At 36.3% G+C, this 19,117-nt stretch overlaps 1 protein-coding gene across 2 annotated transcripts in view; it reads left to right on the plus strand.

Moving 5' to 3' along the window:
• Window positions 1-19,117, plus strand: part of CSP41A (chloroplast stem-loop binding protein of 41 kDa) — a 92,134-nt gene that overhangs the window by 60,487 nt on the left and 12,530 nt on the right. For both annotated transcript variants that reach the window (XM_089811836.1, XM_089811839.1), the window contains exon 4: window positions 15,509-15,650. In XM_089811836.1, coding sequence (XP_089667962.1) covers window positions 15,509-15,650 — 142 coding nt within the window. The remainder of the gene's footprint in view (window positions 1-15,508; window positions 15,651-19,117) is intronic.

Here is a 19,117-nt window from a genome sequence, read left to right on the forward strand (position 1 = left end):
ATATCATAAATGCATATAAATTCAATTCTTACGTAATCCATATTAACATAATTCAAGTAAATTTCTTTTCCTAATCATTTCAAATAACTCCTTGAAATGTTAAAATATCAAAATCTGCATATCACATTAAATCATATTCATCATAATCGAATTAACATTTCGCATCACATCATAATCTATTTTCTATTTTGCCATGTGTAAAGTTGCATCCATGTTTGTTCGATCATTCCATTCCCAATATTAGGTTCTAAAATCTATCCTTTAACACTAACATTATAATTTGATATTTCAAGCATTTTTACAAATTTAGTTTCTATTAAAGCAATTGAAATGATTTAGAACATGAAATGGAATCATTAATTATATCAATTAAGTCCTAATGTGCGGATCATCAAAATGCAAATATTAAAATGACATAATCTTATAGTCTCAAAAGTGTATCAAAACGTTGAATTAGAAGTATCATAATGCAAATATGTCATCTATACTATGATGGTCCGGGTGAGGCTTGACAAAAAATCTACAAACTGAAATTCAGAGGGAGAACATATCAGAAGATAATGAACAATTACCAGATATAGAAGATAGAGACATCTCCAATATCAAGAAAAGGCCATTATGGGCAAGGAAAATAATTGAAGAAAATAATGTTGAGCTAGAGGAAATTTTCAGGGAAAGTAAGAAAACCAAAAACAAATCTTGTTATACTGCATTAGTAACTAAGCTTACTAAATTTGAACCATCAACTGTTGAAGAAGCCCTATCTTATCAAGCTTGGAAAGATGCTATGGTTGAAGAATATCAATCCATACTACAAAATGATGTTTGGGATACTGTACCCAGACCAAAAGACAAATCAATTGTTTCTTCAAAGTGGTAATACAAAATCAAATATGTTTCAGATGACAGTATTGAAAAACACAAAGCAAGATTTGTTGCTAGAGGTTTTTCTTAGAAGGCAGGTATTGATTATGAAGAAACCTTTGCCCTTGTTTCTTGATACACTTCAGTAAAAACAATTATTGCAATTGTAGCAGCCAAAGGATGGAAGATGCACCAAATGGATGTCAAGACCGCATTCCTAAATGGGGTCATTAATGAAGAAGTATATATTAAACAACTTGAAGGTTTTGTTATAAAAGATAAGAATCTATGTGTGTAAACTCAAGAAAGCACTTTATGGCTTGAAACAAGCACCTCGAGCTTGGTATGAAAGGATAGATAGCTACCTTACCAAATTAGGATACTCAAAAAACGAAGCTGATCCCAACATATATTTCAAAATCTCTAATGACAATATGTTAATACTTGTTTTATATGTTGATGATCTATTGATAATAGGAAATGATCACCTAATTGAAAGATGCAAACAAGATCTTGTAGCTGAATTTGAAATGAAGGATCCAGGTCTAGTACACTATTTTTTGGTTCTAGAAGTATGTCAAAAGAAAGATAATATCTTTCTAAATCAAGGAAAATACACCCAGGACATTTTGACTAAATTTGGAATGATGGACAACAAACCACTTGCAACTCTAATGGAAACTAATCTACACAAACTAAAGGAGGAAGTAGTATATTTAGAATCTATTGACCCTACTTTGTACAGGTAAATCATTGGATCATTCATGTATTTGGTAAATACTAGGCCCGATATTTGCTATGCCACAAATGTCTTTAGTCACTTCATGTGTGAGTCAAAGAAGATACATTCAATGGTTGCAAAACATATGTTGAGATATCTACGTGGCACTATTGGTCTTGGATTAAAGTACATAAATGTTGAAATCAAACTTGAAGGTTATACTGATTCTGATTGGGCTGGTTATTCCATAAACTGCAAGAGTACAACAGGATGTTGCTTCAGTCTTGGGTCAGCGATGATATCATGGTTCAGTAGAAAACAATCTACAGTTGCCTTGAGCTCCACTAAAGCAGAATACATGGCAGCCTTCATGAGAGCATGCAAAGCAGTATGTCTGAGAAAGCTATTATTTGAATTATTTGGAAAGAAATTAGATCCCACAGTGATTCATTGTGATAACTAGAGCTGCATTAAGCTTTCCACTAATCCGGTGTTTCACAATCAATCAAAGCACATCGAAACTCCATAACATTATATCAAAGACATGATTGACACGAATGTGATCAAGCTGATTTACATCAGCACTAATGATCAAAATGCTGATATTTTCACCAAGCCTCTTGCAAGGATGAAAATAGAGTACTTCAGAGGTAAACGTGGTATGACAAATTTGTAATTACATTTGTAAATTTATATATAATCATGAATATTGAAAATTAGATTGTTTGCAAACTTGTAAAATGAAAGGTGACAATCTCTCATATGTGTTTCAGGTCACTATTGTAAGGTGACGATCTTATCAATAGTTGACCAACCTTCTGACACCAAAAGTGTTGAAGGAAAGTGTTATCATTGTTCTTCGGGCTGGATTTTGCCGGATACATTGATAACCTTCATGGTTCTTTGGGCCAGATTTTGCTTGACACCATAATTGATTAACCATAGTTAAATGGTGTTTAAAACTTACAATATATATCTGTTTCAAATCGCTCATTGCTAAAGAGAGAGTGTTAAGAATGTTAGCTGTTTAGTAAATTGAAACATCTTGTTGGTTCCCAAAACTACAGATTGGAAATCCAAGAGCCTGCCACTTCTCCGATAGGACTTCTTAATTAGTTCTGACCAATGAACGAGAATACTTCTCGATTCCCCTGCACTTCAGGCTCTGCTACACCCAGGCGGGCAAACCTTTACCTCAAACGTTGCTCAAGGCTTTCTAGAGCGAATTTAAACTTCTGGAGTTCGCAAGGTCCTCGAACTCAATTAAAATGAAAATTGTATGCTGGATAATGGTTAAATGTTTTGTATAATTGAATAATAATTAATTTGATACTTGTAGAAGGAATATATAGATTTTCTTACTTCAATAATAGAAAGACTAGTGCTTCTGCTCATTTGGGCAATAGAGTCAACTTCAATGAATTATCACGTACAAATTTATAATGTTTTACACACTTTATTGCCAACAATTAAATAATCAAGATGCGACAGATCAATTATTACGCAATCTTAAATTAATCCAAATTGAATTTTAACTCTTGTGATAGGGAGACAAATTGGACACAGATGATGAAACAATTAAATATTTCACACTATCTGTGATGATCGAATTTAAATGCTAAATGACCTTGTTCACTTATCCGATATTTAAATTGCATACAAAATATTGAAATGATTTCTGGGGAAGATTGTGTGAGAGTTTTTTCATCAACGTTTCGGATCATACTGTATGATCCATCATCAGGATGCCACTGAGTCACTGAGAGCAAAAAAAATGGAGTGCAGATCTAGGAGAGGTGATAAAAAGAGGATGGAGAGGAGGGAAGGGGCATGGAAACCGAGGAGGCACGGATGACGGAGTGGGAGAGAAGACAAAAGAAGAAAATGTAAGGAAGAAAGGATGAGAAATGAAAATGATGAGGAAACAAGAAGAAAATAAAAACGAGAATAAGTGAATGAATATGTGTAAACAAAAATTCAAAAACAGAAACCAAGGACAAGCAATCAATAAATTAAAGTAATAAATATCAAAAAATAATTAAAAACCTGAGCCAGTAACCACGCAAAAACCAAGAAACAAAAAATTATATAAATATCAACGGGGATAAATGAGCAACTATACGAAAAAATCTATGAGAATATATGTAAAACAATAAATAAATATGAAAGAAAGTCTAAAAGAATGAATAAATCAAGGAGAATAAATTCGTATAGATATATATACGAATATATATCTATATGAATGAAAATGTCAATAAGAATATATATATATATATATATATATATATATATATATATATATATATATATATATATGTATATATATATAAAAGCCAAAAATACCAAAAAATAAAATAAAGGAAATAAAAATAAAAATAAAATAAAGAAAATAAAAATAAAAATAAAGATGAGAGATTAAGAAGAAAAAAGAAAAAAGGAAAGAGAAAAGAATCCAAAAACTAAAAAATAATAAACGTGAAGGAATACACACATCAATAACTAGAAAGAAAAGTACAGATCGCAGCAAGACCGAGGGTGACGAAGATGGAGTGAGAGGGAGGAGGGGGGGGGGGGAGAGAGCGCAAGAGTGGAGGAGACGAGGACAAGCATCAGAGCTGGAAAGCGAGGGGGAAGGGGGAGAGACAGAGGGGAGCAACGGAGAGCCAGGAAAGAGAAAAGAGGATGAAAAAGTGGGAGGGGGGAAGCCCGAGCTAGGAGGGAAGAACGCGAGGCGAAAGAGGGGGGAGGGAGGACAACAGAGGATGCCAAGCGGTGCTCAGGTTCCAGCCGTCATCGCGGTTGAGGTTGGCCGGGTTGTTGAAGATTTCAACAGCCTCTTTGAGTTTCCTCTTGAAGAAGTTGTCTTCCTTGCACACGACAAGAGCGTTTTCTAAGGAGACATGATGCTTAGTGGTGGCGGAGTGTTCTGCCAAGGCAGATTTGGCCACTCGTTCATGCCTAATGTCAGCAGCATGTTCTTTGATCCTCGTGTGGAAAGAGCGACCAGTTTCACCTATATAAGGAGTGCCACATGAGCACTGGATCTTATAGACGCCCGATTCCAAGAAGACATCCCTGGGGTCTTTAAGCGAGGGGATGCAATTTTTTAAGGTGGTCAAGGGTCTGAAAGCCACCCGCACACCCTGCTTGGTAAGAATTTTGGCGATCTTGTGAGAGATGCCGGCAACGAAAGGAAGAGAGACAAAAGAAGGGGGGTCTGGGGGAGAGGAGGAAGGGAGCGCGGAGGCGTGCGAGAAAGACCTAGCGAGCTTGAAAGCCCGAGAGATTTGTTTGTGCGAGTAGCCATTCCAACGGAAGACTTGGCGGAGGTGGGAAAGCTCAAGGTCTAAGTTGTCCACATCGCAAATGCGGAAGGCTCTCAAGGCAAGGGTTTTGATAATGCCCACTTTTTGGCTAGGGTGGTGATGCGAAGCAGCATGAAGATAGCGGTCGGTATGAGTGGCTTTGCGGAAGACCTTGCGACCTAAGGAACCATCAGGTTTCCTGATGATCAAGATGTCAAGAAAAGGTAAGCACTTGGCAGATTCAACCTCTTTGGTAAAAGAAATGCAAGAAGCCACATTGTTGAGATGCGTATGAAACTCTTCAAGCTTTTCAAGGCCATGGGGCCAACAGACGTTGGTGTCATCAACATAACGTTTCCACCATTTAGGCTTGAGAGGGGAAGAACGTAGGGCAATGTCTTCGAAATGTTCCATATAGAGGTTGGCGACAAGAGGAGAGAGGGGCGAGCCCATGGCTACACCATTCACTTGTTCGTAGATAACCCCTTGGAAAGAGAAGAAAGTGGATCGAAGACATAACTCTACTAAGGAGGCAACCTCAGAATTGACCTTGCGCTTGATGATGTCAATAGCATCGGTGATGGGGACTTTGGTGAAGAGGGAAACAACATCAAAGCTGACCAAGATATCCCTATCATCGCACGAGGCATCACGGATAAAATCAACAAAGTGTTGCGAGTCCTTGACAAATGAGTCAACATTACCGACATGAGGGGATAAGAGCTTAGCCAAGAAGGAGGCAAGCTTGTATGTGGGGGATCCCATAGTATCCACAATGGGCCTTAGAGGAATATTGGTTTTATGGATCTTAGGGATGCCATAGATACGAGGAGTAAGCTCTTTGGAGGGCAAGAGACGCCTCTTGGTGGCATCGTCAAACGAGGAGTTGGCAATGGCCAATCTGACCTTCTTCAAGATTTTGCTGCACGGGTTGCGGTGAACAACCCTATAGCTATCAGGGTCTGAGAGAAGGTCATACATCTTGGAAATATAGTCTGATTTATCCAAGATAACCGTGGCATTGCCTTTATCCGCCCTAGAGATAACTAGGTCATGATTGCGAAGAAGGTGTTGGAAGGCAAGAGACTCAGAACGGGGGATATTACACTTGGGAGGTTTGGCACGCCTTAAAGCAACAGCACAATCTTGCCTGACGATCTCGGCGATAGCGGAGGGGAGGGAAAGAGCGGCATTCTCCACTTCAACAAGAAAATCGATGTGAGGAATGGAGCGGGGAGAGATAGAGAAATTGAGGCCTCTGCTGAGAAACTTAAAAGCGAGGGGGTCCAAAGGCGCATGGGAAAGGTTGACCACAAGTTTGGATTCCCAGTGTAACACTGGTGAAGTGTTGGGAGTGGAGGGGATGAGGCTAGGAAGCGGAGAACGAGGCGGAGAGGGAGGGGAACCAGAGTGAAGGACAAGCTTGGACGATGAATGAAGGGAAGGAGGGGCAGCACTCGGACTGAGAGAAAGAGGGCCAGGAGAGGAAGCCCGAGGTTTGGTGAGGCGAGGCGAGAAAGATGGGGTGCGTAAATGAGGAGAGCAAGGGACGCACGGAGAGGAGGCAACATGAGAGGAGTGATGGGACGCAAGGTCAGAGTGGTTGGTGAGCGGAGGAATTGTTGAAAAGATGTCAACCATGGGTGAAAGCTTATGGGTGGGTGGAGAAAGCGCGTCTAAGTCAGGACCAGACGACTGGTGAACAGTTGAGTTCATTGAATGGAGGCAGAAAGAAAAACGAGGAGGAGAAGACAGCAACGTACCTGGCACCAAGAAAGAGCCGTTGGGCGTGAGCGTACCATGCACCAGAGAGGAGCCGTTTGGCTGAGGCGAGCTAGGCACCATTGATGAGCAGCTGGAATGAAGTGAACTCTGCACCTTGGATGAGCCGCGGGGCGAGGATCGCCGCTGGAACGGAGAGCACGGCGTGGGGTTGTGAAGACGAGCGTTGGGAACCTCGGGGTGGCTGGCAGCGCGGGAGAACGAAGGCGCACAGTTTCTGCATGATGCGTGAGGGGAGGAGATCTTGCGCCTGGAGGCCTTAGGAGGAAGCGACGAAGAGGGAGCAGTCGCTGCCGTGTGAGAGGATGAAGCTATGAAACGAGGTGGTGGGGGGAGTGGCTGGGAGGGCGAAGGAAGAGGAAAACGAGGGGAGGAAAGCTGGGAAGGTGGCAGAACGACGGGGCTGGAGATATGGTCAAGCGGTGGGGGAAGAGAATGAAAGAAGGAGCGGGGGACAGAGCCGAGGGAGGAGGATGAGGGACACAGCCTCGAGGAGATGGAAGGAAGAGGAGGGGTCGGAGGGGGAACAGAAAGAGGGTCAGCTGAGAGGGCGGGTGATGGAACGAAGAGCGAAGGACTGAAACCTTGCTGTTTCCTGAGGAGTCTGTAGAATTTCCTTTTTTGCCTTCTGATACATTCCTCTGTTCGGCCCACAGCTTTGGCATGAGAGGCGATGTCCAAGCGAATCCACAGGTCCGGTCTAAGCGACGAAGAGAGCTCCAAGTGAAGAAAGAAAAGCTGACAATTAAGGCTGTTAATTGATCTCCTAGTAGATTGGATGATGGCTCTGAGGAGGGAAGAGGCTGCTCGGTAGAAAATGTGTCTGGTGTGAACACTCCAAAGGTGGTGCGAGATTTTGACGAAGGAAGGAAGGAGCTGCGAGTCTCTGCACCGTTTTAAGAAGGCAAGATCTGCAATCCTCTTTGAGAGCTTGGTTCTCAGAAACTCAAATTTCTTAGATTTCACTGATAATTCCCTCCCATGAAGGGTATCAATCAAAGCAAACAGATTTCCACAATCCATGAATATTGAAATGATTTCTGGGGAAGATTGTGTGAGAGTTTTTTCATCAACGTTTCGGATCATACTGTATGATCCATCATCAGGATGCCACTGAGTCACTGAGAGCAAAAAAATGGAGTGCAGATCTAGGAGAGGTGATAAAAAGAGGATGGAGAGGAGGGAAGGGGCATGGAAACCGAGGAGGCACGGATGACGGAGTGGGAGAGAAGACAAAAGAAGAAAATGTAAGGAAGAAAGGATGAGAAATGAAAATGATGAGGAAACAAGAAGAAAATAAAAACGAGAATAAGTGAATGAATATGTGTAAACAAAAATTCAAAAACAGAAACCAAGGACAAGCAATCAATAAATTAAAGTAATAAATATCAAAAAATAATTCAAAACCTGAGCCAGTAACCACGCAAAAACCAAGAAACAAAAAATTATATAAATATCAACGGGGATAAATGAGCAACTATACGAAAAAATCTATGAGAATATATGTAAAACAATAAATAAATATGAAAGAAAGTCTAAAAGAATGAATAAATCAAGGAGAATAAATTCGTATAGATATATATACGAATATATATCTATATGAATGAAAATGTCAATAAGAATATATATATATATATATATATATATATATATATATATATATATATATATATATATATATATGTATATATATATAAAAGCCAAAAATACCAAAAAATAAAATAAAGGAAATAAAAATAAAAATAAAATAAAGAAAATAAAAATAAAAATAAAGATGAGAGATTAAGAAGAAAAAAGAAAAAAGGAAAGAGAAAAGAATCCAAAAACTAAAAAATAATAAACGTGAAGGAATACACACATCAATAACTAGAAAGAAAAGTACAGATCGCAGCAAGACCGAGGGTGACGAAGATGGAGTGAGAGGGAGGAGGGGGGGGGGGAGAGAGCGCAAGAGTGGAGGAGACGAGGACAAGCATCAGAGCTGGAAAGCGAGGGGGAAGGGGGAGAGACAGAGGGGAGCAACGGAGAGCCAGGAAAGAGAAAAGAGGATGAAAAAGTGGGAGGGGGGAAGCCCGAGCTAGGAGGGAAGAACGCGAGGCGAAAGAGGGGGGAGGGAGGACAACAGAGGATGCCAAGCGGTGCTCAGGTTCCAGCCGTCATCGCGATTGAGGTTGGCCGGGTTGTTGAAGATTTCAACAGCCTCTTTGAGTTTCCTCTTGAAGAAGTTGTCTTCCTTGCACACGACAAGAGCGTTTTCTAAGGAGACATGATGCTTAGTGGTGGCGGAGTGTTCTGCCAAGGCAGATTTGGCCACTCGTTCATGCCTAATGTCAGCAGCATGTTCTTTGATCCTCGTGTGGAAAGAGCGACCAGTTTCACCTATATAAGGAGTGCCACATGAGCACTGGATCTTATAGACGCCCGATTCCAAGAAGACATCCCTGGGGTCTTTAAGCGAGGGGATGCAATTTTTTAAGGTGGTCAAGGGTCTGAAAGCCACCCGCACACCCTGCTTGGTAAGAATTTTGGCGATCTTGTGAGAGATGCCGGCAACGAAAGGAAGAGAGACAAAAGAAGGGGGGTCTGGGGGAGAGGAGGAAGGGAGCGCGGAGGCGTGCGAGAAAGACCTAGCGAGCTTGAAAGCCCGAGAGATTTGTTTGTGCGAGTAGCCATTCCAACGGAAGACTTGGCGGAGGTGGGAAAGCTCAAGGTCTAAGTTGTCCACATCGCAAATGCGGAAGGCTCTCAAGGCAAGGGTTTTGATAATGCCCACTTTTTGGCTAGGGTGGTGATGCGAAGCAGCATGAAGATTCCAAAAAACATTACAAAGGACGATTCGCCTGTAGTTTTAAATCTACATGCCATTTAAAATTAAACAAAGAACATTTTATTTTATTATTAAAATAAAATAATAGAATTTATATTACAAAGTCATAATGAGCCCCTTATTCCTCCATACAATAAATAAATATAAAATACTTCTTGAGAATATAAAAATGTTCGGATATCTTCAATCTTGAAAATGTCTTTGCTCCTTTGAGGATTCCCTTTTTATATTTACCTTTTAATTTAAGGAGCTACGTCTCCTCAAAAAGAGACACCTCTTATAACATTATCGTACATCTTTTCATTAAGAAAATATAATTGCAACCTTATTTTTTCATGGCTGATTAATTACTTAGCTTATAATGAATACTATTAACTTGAGTTTTATCGGGCTCCTTCTTTCATTCTTCCTTTTATTAATCTTAAACTGCCGCTCATGTTTATTTTTGTATGGTAACCGTTTTTATAGTTTTGTATTTTAATCACATCCTTTTTACTGTGCTCGATAAATTATTTCTCCAACACATGAGCGCACTGGGAACCCTGTGCTTCACAAATGTGCAACTACTCCCCCTTCTACGTACATCTCCAAACATTCTAAATTGTCTGTAGCTTCAACAAGGAGAACAAAGAACTTCTGCATACAAAGTATCTAGGAAGCGTGATAAAATGTCTAAAGTCTTCTATCAACACACTACTATCTTGCTTTTTGACCTCGGGTATTGGCTCTTGTATGTGCTCATGTTTTGATTATTCTGTGCAAATGCGTGTATATCCCTCTGAAAGTGTAGAGTGTACTCCTGACGACATCTGCAAATTTTAAGTTTGGTTCAAATTTGATATTTGACGGCTCTTCATAGCTGGAGTTTTTGATTGATTTTTGGACTTGATAACTGAATCGTATGATATCTTTATAGTCTCATCTTCAACAGTCTCAGAATTCTTGCCAAAAACTGGAAGTGGTTCATGCACAGAATCAAAGCCTAGACATTGTCGATTCAGACTGAAATTATTAATAGCACCATCATTAGCGATATCTACAATCACTGGAGTAGATAGGATATGGAAATCAATTTAACGAAATCTTCTTCCTTTTGGTGTTGGGTCTTGTTGGTTCCCAAAACTACAGATTGGAAATCCAAGAGCCTGCCACTTCTCCGATAGGACTACTCAATCAATTTTGGCCAACGAACGGGAATACTTCTCAATTCCCCTGCACTTCAGGCTCCGCTACACCCAAGCGGGTTAACCTTCACCTCGAATGTCGACTGCCTAGTTCAAGATTTTTCTATAGCGAATTTAAACTTTTGGAGTTCTCTGACTGGCAAAGTCCTCGAACTCAATGAAATTGGATGCTGAATACTTGATAAATGAATGTTTTGTATATAGTTTGTTAATAATGAATTTGATGCTTGTAGAAGGAATATCTAGATTTTCTGACTTCAATAATAAAATGACCAATGCCTCTGCTCATCTGGGCGATAGAGTCAACTTCAGTGAATTATCACATAAAACTTTATAAAGTTCTTAAGCACTTATACTGCCACCAATTAAATAATCAAGATGCAACAGATCAATTATTACACAATCTTAAATTAGTCTAGATTGAATTTTAACTCATCTGGGAGACAAACTGGACACAAATATGGAAACAATCAAATATTTCACAGTATCTATGATGATTGAATTTAAATGCTCAATGATCTTGTCCACTTATCCGATTTTTAATTTGTATACAGAAATTCCAAAAAATAATTACAAAGGACGATTCGCCTGTAGTTTAAATCTCCACGCCTTCAATAATAAACAAAGAACATTTTATTTTATTATAAAAATAAAATAATAGAATTTTTATTACAAAATCATAATGAACCCTTTATTCCTCTGTACAATAATAAAATATAAAATAATTCTCCTAAGAGAATATGGATGTTCGGATATTACAATGATGTTCCTTTCTTTTATTCAATGATACAATCGGTATTTATATTTGATTATATAAAATGACATCTCTTTTCAATAATAAAAGTCATGTCCCTTTTACTAAACAAACTAAAGATTTTGTAATTTAATTAGCAATAGATGTAGTAATATTCTTCCTCGGTAATAAATATTATTTTTTAAGTTTTTCATAATGGATGATCTTCATGTGCTTCTCCATGGCTTTGCACAGGATAATGCTCATGTCCTCCTATTTCATGTTGACCTGTACGACACTTCATCATCTGTATGAAATAGAGTAATATTATCTCCATCATGACGTGAAACTGGAAAATAGGCATTCTCTGGTCCTTGGCATGTTGAAGATTAAGTATTGCAAAGGCTCAGAGCTCCGGCCTCTGTAGAGCGATGCCATTCTGGTGCATCAGGCACTGTAACTTCGATTTACTCTTGACTATATCACGGAAGACACATGACTAGGTGGTGATGAATCCTTTTGCAGAGGAGTTCAATTTCTTAATTGTATTTCTTTTTGACCTGCAGTTTCCAATCTCCCATTCAAACAACTTGGTTCTTCATCTGTATATCTTCATGTTCTTTTCAATGACTATTTCCCGATATCAATGTTTTTGTTAATGAGTACTTAATGGGAATTGGACATATTTATTTATGCCATAAATATTTCTCCTAACCATGCCATCATCAATGTTGGGATCAAAATTGCCCGTCTGACTAATGTCTCTGATTTTGTTTGTGTTTATCTCATAACTCTGAAAAGAGTCAGCAGCATATGATTCATTGCAATTCTTATTCTCTGAAACCAACAATAGATCTCTATGTTGATGCACATATACTAGACGATCCCTGTCCAAGTCCTTTAATCATTGCAAGCTCTCGTTTACTGGTTACTCCTGAAGGTGTATGCATTCATCAAAAATAGGATGGAGAAAGAATCGTGTTGTGGATGAGAGACAAATTATACACAATCTTTCTTGGCAAATCACTTTCTGGCACCTAATACACTTATGGCTGAGTTTAACAGGCAATGCAGATCAGTATATTAACATTATCATTCTCTTTACTGAAACATAACGTGTGGAATATGTAATTATTCTTTTGATGTTATTATCATTGTATGCTTCAACATGAATTTCTGAATTCGTTGGGTGTCTTTATGAGTGATCGTACACATCATATGGAATTTAGACACTGTACAATCACTAAATACCCAGTAATTTATTATCGTTGTTGTATGTCAATGGTATCTTCTTGCTATCGCTTTTACTTTCATCATATTGTATTACCTTTGATTTATAATCATCTTCAGCAATATACTCAGAACTTGAGATGTTGATTTCTCCAACGAAGTTCATGATATGGACATCTGATATTTTCAGTGATGACAAATGAGACTTTTATATTTGTATTAAACTTGATGGCATACATTGTTTAACTGTAGCATTCTTTTTCTTTAATAAAGGCCCTAAAATTAGGGCTCCATCAGGTCTCATTTCAAATAAGACAAACTACACTGTTCAAACATGGTAAGTGATCATCATTGTCATAAGATTCATACTTTAGCTTTGGTTTACGAATTGTCTCCCACCTGTCTTCTTATAGGTGTAATCATGTTTGGAATATGTTGTGAATGATGGCTATAATATGTTCTATCTGTAGCAATCATTAGGATGTCATGATTTTGTGAGGTGATTTTACTACATTCTTTTGAGCATCGGAACAAGTATATCAACTCCCGTTCATACTAGGCAGTCTAGAGCCAACGACACTGAAGGAGATTTGCCAGTTGATATATAAAGGCAGTCTGGAGACTTCCCATTGCAGACTTGATGACTTGTATCAGGAATGAACAAGCAGCTCTCATCCCCCCCCTCCTCTCTCTCAGTTCTTACCTTTCAGCAGATTTATAAATCAACATTTATGGCTGTAAGAACTTTCACAATTGACTGATGTAATTGACGCGCTGGTAACTCCAGATTTGCATCTCCATATATGAAGGCTTTTCCACTTGGCTCACGCTCAAGGTTGATCATTTTTAACTTTCTAGAGAGATCTACATAACACTTCTGAAACTCATGGGCATTTGCTGATGGAAAACCTGATTTGACTGAGCCCAGCACCAATGATTAGAACAGATGCTCTATCATCAAATATTCTTAGCCCTATTATGAGATAAAATATAGCATAGAAAGCTTAGAAAAATCACTTAAATGGAGGCCCAAAACCTTGGAAATTTGGGCTCCATCACATCTATTGAAGTATTGATTATTCATATATATATATATATATATAAACATAATCTGCAATATACTGCTAATACCAATTTTTGATGAGAATCTGTTCTGGCTACCTTGTGATTAATAATCCCGCAGATCATCTTATACATGTCAGTTCTTACTCACCAATTGCCATCGGGAGTCTTACATTATGTTCACTCTGATTACTATCAGGTGTCTTGATTTATAATTACTTCATTAGTATCGGGTTGGTTTCTCACCGCTTAATCGGTTACCTTGGTTTGTCTAAACACACTGATTAATATCGGTTATCATACTTCATTTATAACACCAATTCAGTATTGGGTTTTAATGTTTTGTTACCAATCGGTGCAGTTAAGATTATGCTAAGATATGATCATGTAGGGTCATGCCTCTACGTGATTATGCTTATATATATATATATATATATATATATATATATATATATATATATATATATATATATATATATATATATATGAGGTCTATTCAATCTGCAGATCATTCATCAATAACATTGGCATATTTGATCTCAGATTTATATTAGAATACTACTATATATATATATATATTGAAGATACCTTGAATTTTCTTAAATCATCAAGCCTTCTTATAGTAAACTTCAAAGTCTTCAATTTAATTCCTTTAAAGTCAATAAATATAATTGCTTAGTCTCCACCAGTAAGATCTATTAATCTTTACATGTTGCACTTCCACATAGCTCACAAACTTTCAAACTGTGCAATGTACATAACTTTATCCTCTTTTGCAGCCTCTGTCCTTGCCTTTATTTCCCTTATTTCTTCTCTTCCTTTCCCTTGTCGCATTTTTTCCTTCTCTGCGGTCCTTTTTGGCATTCTGCATTGTTTGTGAATTCATAAACTTTGCGACATTACAAATCTATGGGCTTCTTTTCTTTGTTTTTGTAGTGTTGCGAACCTTGCATTGTTGCACTTTTCGCTGACTCATGAACTTCACAACAGGCAAAACCTTATTGCCTTTTCACATGGCCTGCAAACTTGTGAACTTTGTGAAGATCATTTACTTAACTTCTTTTTGTATGCTACCTCCTAGACTTAGACGTTTTCAAGGTTTTGGACTCTAGGCAAGGACTTGAAAAATCCTAACACTGATTAATTTGTTGAGTGTTCAAAGGAAGGATTTGCATTATCAATGAAGAAGAATTGAAGGTGCTCATTTTAGGAACATTTAGAGGAAGGGGGCTTTTAGCTTCCTAGATCCCTTATTGTTTATAAGAGTTATTTTTAGATCCGTTGGATCATTGAGGACTTCCTTTTTTAATTTTACATCTATTGATTCCTAGATCTCTAGATTTGAAATTATCTCAAGAGTGGGGTTTTGTACTTGCTTTGTTTTACTCTCTATCCCCGTCCTTGGAGGTCAGCTACAAAGGTGACTTTGAAGCTCTCGGTTTTATTTTAAGAGATTTTTATACACCAGATTTCAATTAAGGTATTATTAACATCTTCAAGGAATCATTTCTTTTCTCCAAATGTGTAAGTAAACTTTCAACCATTGTACAAGTATAATTTCTTTTTGAAACATACAGATTCTTTGAAGAGTTTCCTAATTTAAAATTATAATTGCAAATAGATTTTAAACAAATACTTCTTAGTTTTTTGTAATGATGGATTTATAAGTTTATCCAAAGATTTCTTCTTGTTAAAACCAGGGGAAAGATTTCTTAACTGCAAGAATTAACATTGTGTAAAATTATTATTGGGGAAAAGTCAGATTTTGATGGAGAGAAGAAATCATTTTTCTCTTAGCAGGATCTTGTGAAGATAGATGCTAGTCATGTGGCTGTGGAGGAGCATATCAAAAGCTTATCTTTTAATAGTTCGGCCATATTCCGACCACAATACATGATTGGTTCTGGGAATAACAAAGATTGTGAAGAATGGTTTTTTGATCGTAAGTCAGAAACTTCCTTTTCATAGTGTTTGTTGCATTTCTAAAACAGCATTATATCAGCATATATCATGACGATGTATGACAATAGAAACTTGTATAATGTTCTTTAGTTCCCACTGTAATGTTTTATATCAATGTTGAACTTTTCGAAAATGTAATTTATAATGAACTTAAAATAGGTAAGTTTTCCTTCACTGCAACTTTTGTATTTTCAATTTACTTTATCCCATGTAGCATAGTTGTATTCCTAAAAACACTAAAATACTAATAAAATATGGAAAAACAAACTTCCATTGTTATTTCATGTCAAATATAGTGCATGGAAAGAGGTACAAGTTCAAAGTTCAAACATCAGTCGTAAATAAAGATTCACCGGTGCCAATGACTATCAAATTCTCAAATAAGGATAATGTACCTCTTACAATCTAAGTCTTAAGAATACAAAACAAAATTTGAAAACATATATACCCTTTAAAATTCCTAAACTACATAATGTGAAGCGGAAATTGATGCCTCTAATCCCTGCCCTCCACACTACAACTATTCTCTTGATCACAGAAGTCTCATTCAAGACAGTAAATCATCTCCATCAAATGAAGGCTCCTTCTTGACTGCAGTCTTTTCTTATTTTGGATCATTATCATCAAGATAAATTGGTCGCCCATCTTTAACATTATAGGAGATTTTCAAGTTTCAACAAACAAGTTATTAAAATATCATTTTATGCTAGAATTTGAATTGATCAAACTTGAAATACTTAAAATCACAAATAAGAAAATTAGATTGCTGATCATCGTTAAGCTTTACTCAAGTGTTTCTGATTCAGGATCATTATCATTAGAATCAATTGGTTTATCATCTTTGACATTAAATATGATGAGCAACAAACAAGTTCTTTAGTTATCAATAAATGTTATAAATTTCGATAATTTTGAACTTGAAGTGCTTGAAATTATAAATTAGAAAGTTGTATTACTGATTACTGTTAAAGTTTAGTGGTGTATAATGTTTCAACTTTCGACCTTGATTTCACTTGAGGAAAAGCCGAAGGTTGTGGTTGAGGAAGAATGGACCATTCATCTATTTTTAGCTCAAGAAGTTACATTTATTAGAGTATATATAATCGAATACACTCCAAGAACATTTTCCAGTTGAAGAAGTGCAAGAGAGGCTTAGAATACTCATTGCTGTCCATTGAAGCAATTCACTTTTTCACCAAAGTCGTCCCACCTTTGCATTGGAATTAGATTAGATGCAAAAGAAAAACATATTAATTAATATTTTATTTATTTCTAAATTTCAATATGAATAAAATGTTATGTTTGGTTTGAGATTATTAATATTAAATTTAATACTTGGTTTTAATGTTTTGAGTGAAATGCATATATGTTAGTGAAGAAATCCTTTGCTTAGTGGTGCTTTCATTACTTTGCATGTAATGTCCCCACTAGTAGGGTTGATTTGAAATACTAATACCTTCAAAATAAATGTTAGGTTTAAATAACAATTATAGATATACTATTCTTGCCATAGTTTTGGCCATTATCTCATTCTCATCTAGCCATTATACAAGGTTACTCATCTCTCGCACTGGCATGATAGCCATTTATACGAGGATCTCACTTCTTGCACTGGCACTATAAGATTCCATCAATCGCCATCTTAGCCATTTATATAAAGATGACACCTGACTCTATACTGGCACAAAGCCATTTATATAGGCGAGCAATGTCCTTATATTGGTACTATGGGTTCTTAATCATTTTGTAAGAAATATATGTACTAAATAATTAATTAACTTATATTCATAAATATAAATAAATTCATAAACATAATTAAATAAATATAATCTATAAACATAACTTTTTTACCTTTTTTTCTTGGTCTATGTGGCTCTATCCTTAGTCGGCTCTTCAATGAATTATTCCTTCTAGATTATCTCAACTCTATATTTACTTTCCAAAACTCTTCATTTTCTAATTACAAGGAAAGGAAAAAATATACTTTTTCATTTCTTCTTTTTCAAGAGTCGCAACCTTTCATAATACAAATCCTTTGAAAAGTCACAACACTTCATAGTTATAACCCTTTCGAAAAGTCACAACACTACATAACTAAAATCCTTTGGAAAAGTCCCAATACTTTATAATCAAAATATTTTATGAAGAGTCGCAACTGTTCATAATTATGACCCTTTCAAAAGGTTCGCATCTTTTCAATATCATTGATACCTTTTTAGAAAGTCACTTAATTTCTTCATATCACTTTCCTCTTTCATTTTCCCGTTTTGAACTCCTCTCGCCCTCTCCTCCTTTTTTCCCCTCTCTAAAATAAACTCTCCTCTTTTTTATATCTTAATTTTAAGGAGTCATGTCTATTTGTTAAACATCTCTTGACTTTTCATTAGATTTAGTTAATTTATATTATTCTATGTTATATTATTTATTTACTTACTTATTTGTGTTTATTTTATTTATTAAATAATTCTATTTAGAAAGTTAACATACTTTCTAGAATATTGTCTCTTGTATTTAAATTTCTTTATTTCTTTACTCATTAATTTTTTTAATTATTTAAAATATCATGCTAAATATTATTTTATTTATTTTTGGATCGGTAAACGGCCGAAGCCTAGATTCATTATTGTTATTCGTTGTAATTAATTATTTTAATTTGTTAAACGGATTTGAACCCAAGACCTCCAACATGAGAGGCTCACAAGTTACCATTGTGTTGTAGGCTTTTGGCTAACTAAATATTATTTTATTAATAATATAGATTAAATAATTATTGTTTCCTTGTTTTATATTTCAGTGTTAGTTTTAATATAACTTTATTATTTATTTAATAACATTGTATTATCTAATTAATATTAAAATTCTATCTTAAAATGGGAATATGACAGTCTGCCCTTTCTGAAATTGCTTGTCCTCAAGCAATTAAATAATTTCTTTTGTTGAATTGAAATACATATTTTGTTTAGTCCAAATTATTAGGTTTCTATCATGGATATGTTTTTTTATCCTTTCTAATAGTCTTTAACTTTCTACATTAGTTTTTTATATAAATTATTTTTTCTAGCTCCTCTTTAACCCTACAGGATGGCAAGATCATGCTTTGATACCACTGCAATGTCCCCACTATTAGGGTTGATTTGAAATATTAATACCTTCAAAATAAATGTTAGGTTTAAATACTAACAATTATAGATATATTATTCTTGCCATAGTTCTGGCTATTATCTCATTTTCATCTAGCCATTTATACAAGGCTACTCATCTCTTGCATTGACACGATAGCCATTTATATGAGGATCTCACTTCTTGCACTAGCACTATAAGATTCCATCAATCCCCATCTTAGCCATTTCTCTAAAGACGACTCTTGACTCTATATTGGCACGAAGCCATTTATATAGGCGAGCAATGTCCTGATATTGACATTATGGTTTCTTAATCATTTTGTAA

Source organism: Cupressus sempervirens, chromosome 11, assembly GCF_028749045.1.
Source record: "Cupressus sempervirens isolate cs-2001-9-10 chromosome 11, ASM2874904v1, whole genome shotgun sequence".
In the NCBI taxonomy this organism is placed as follows: Eukaryota; Viridiplantae; Streptophyta; class Pinopsida; order Cupressales; family Cupressaceae; genus Cupressus; species Cupressus sempervirens.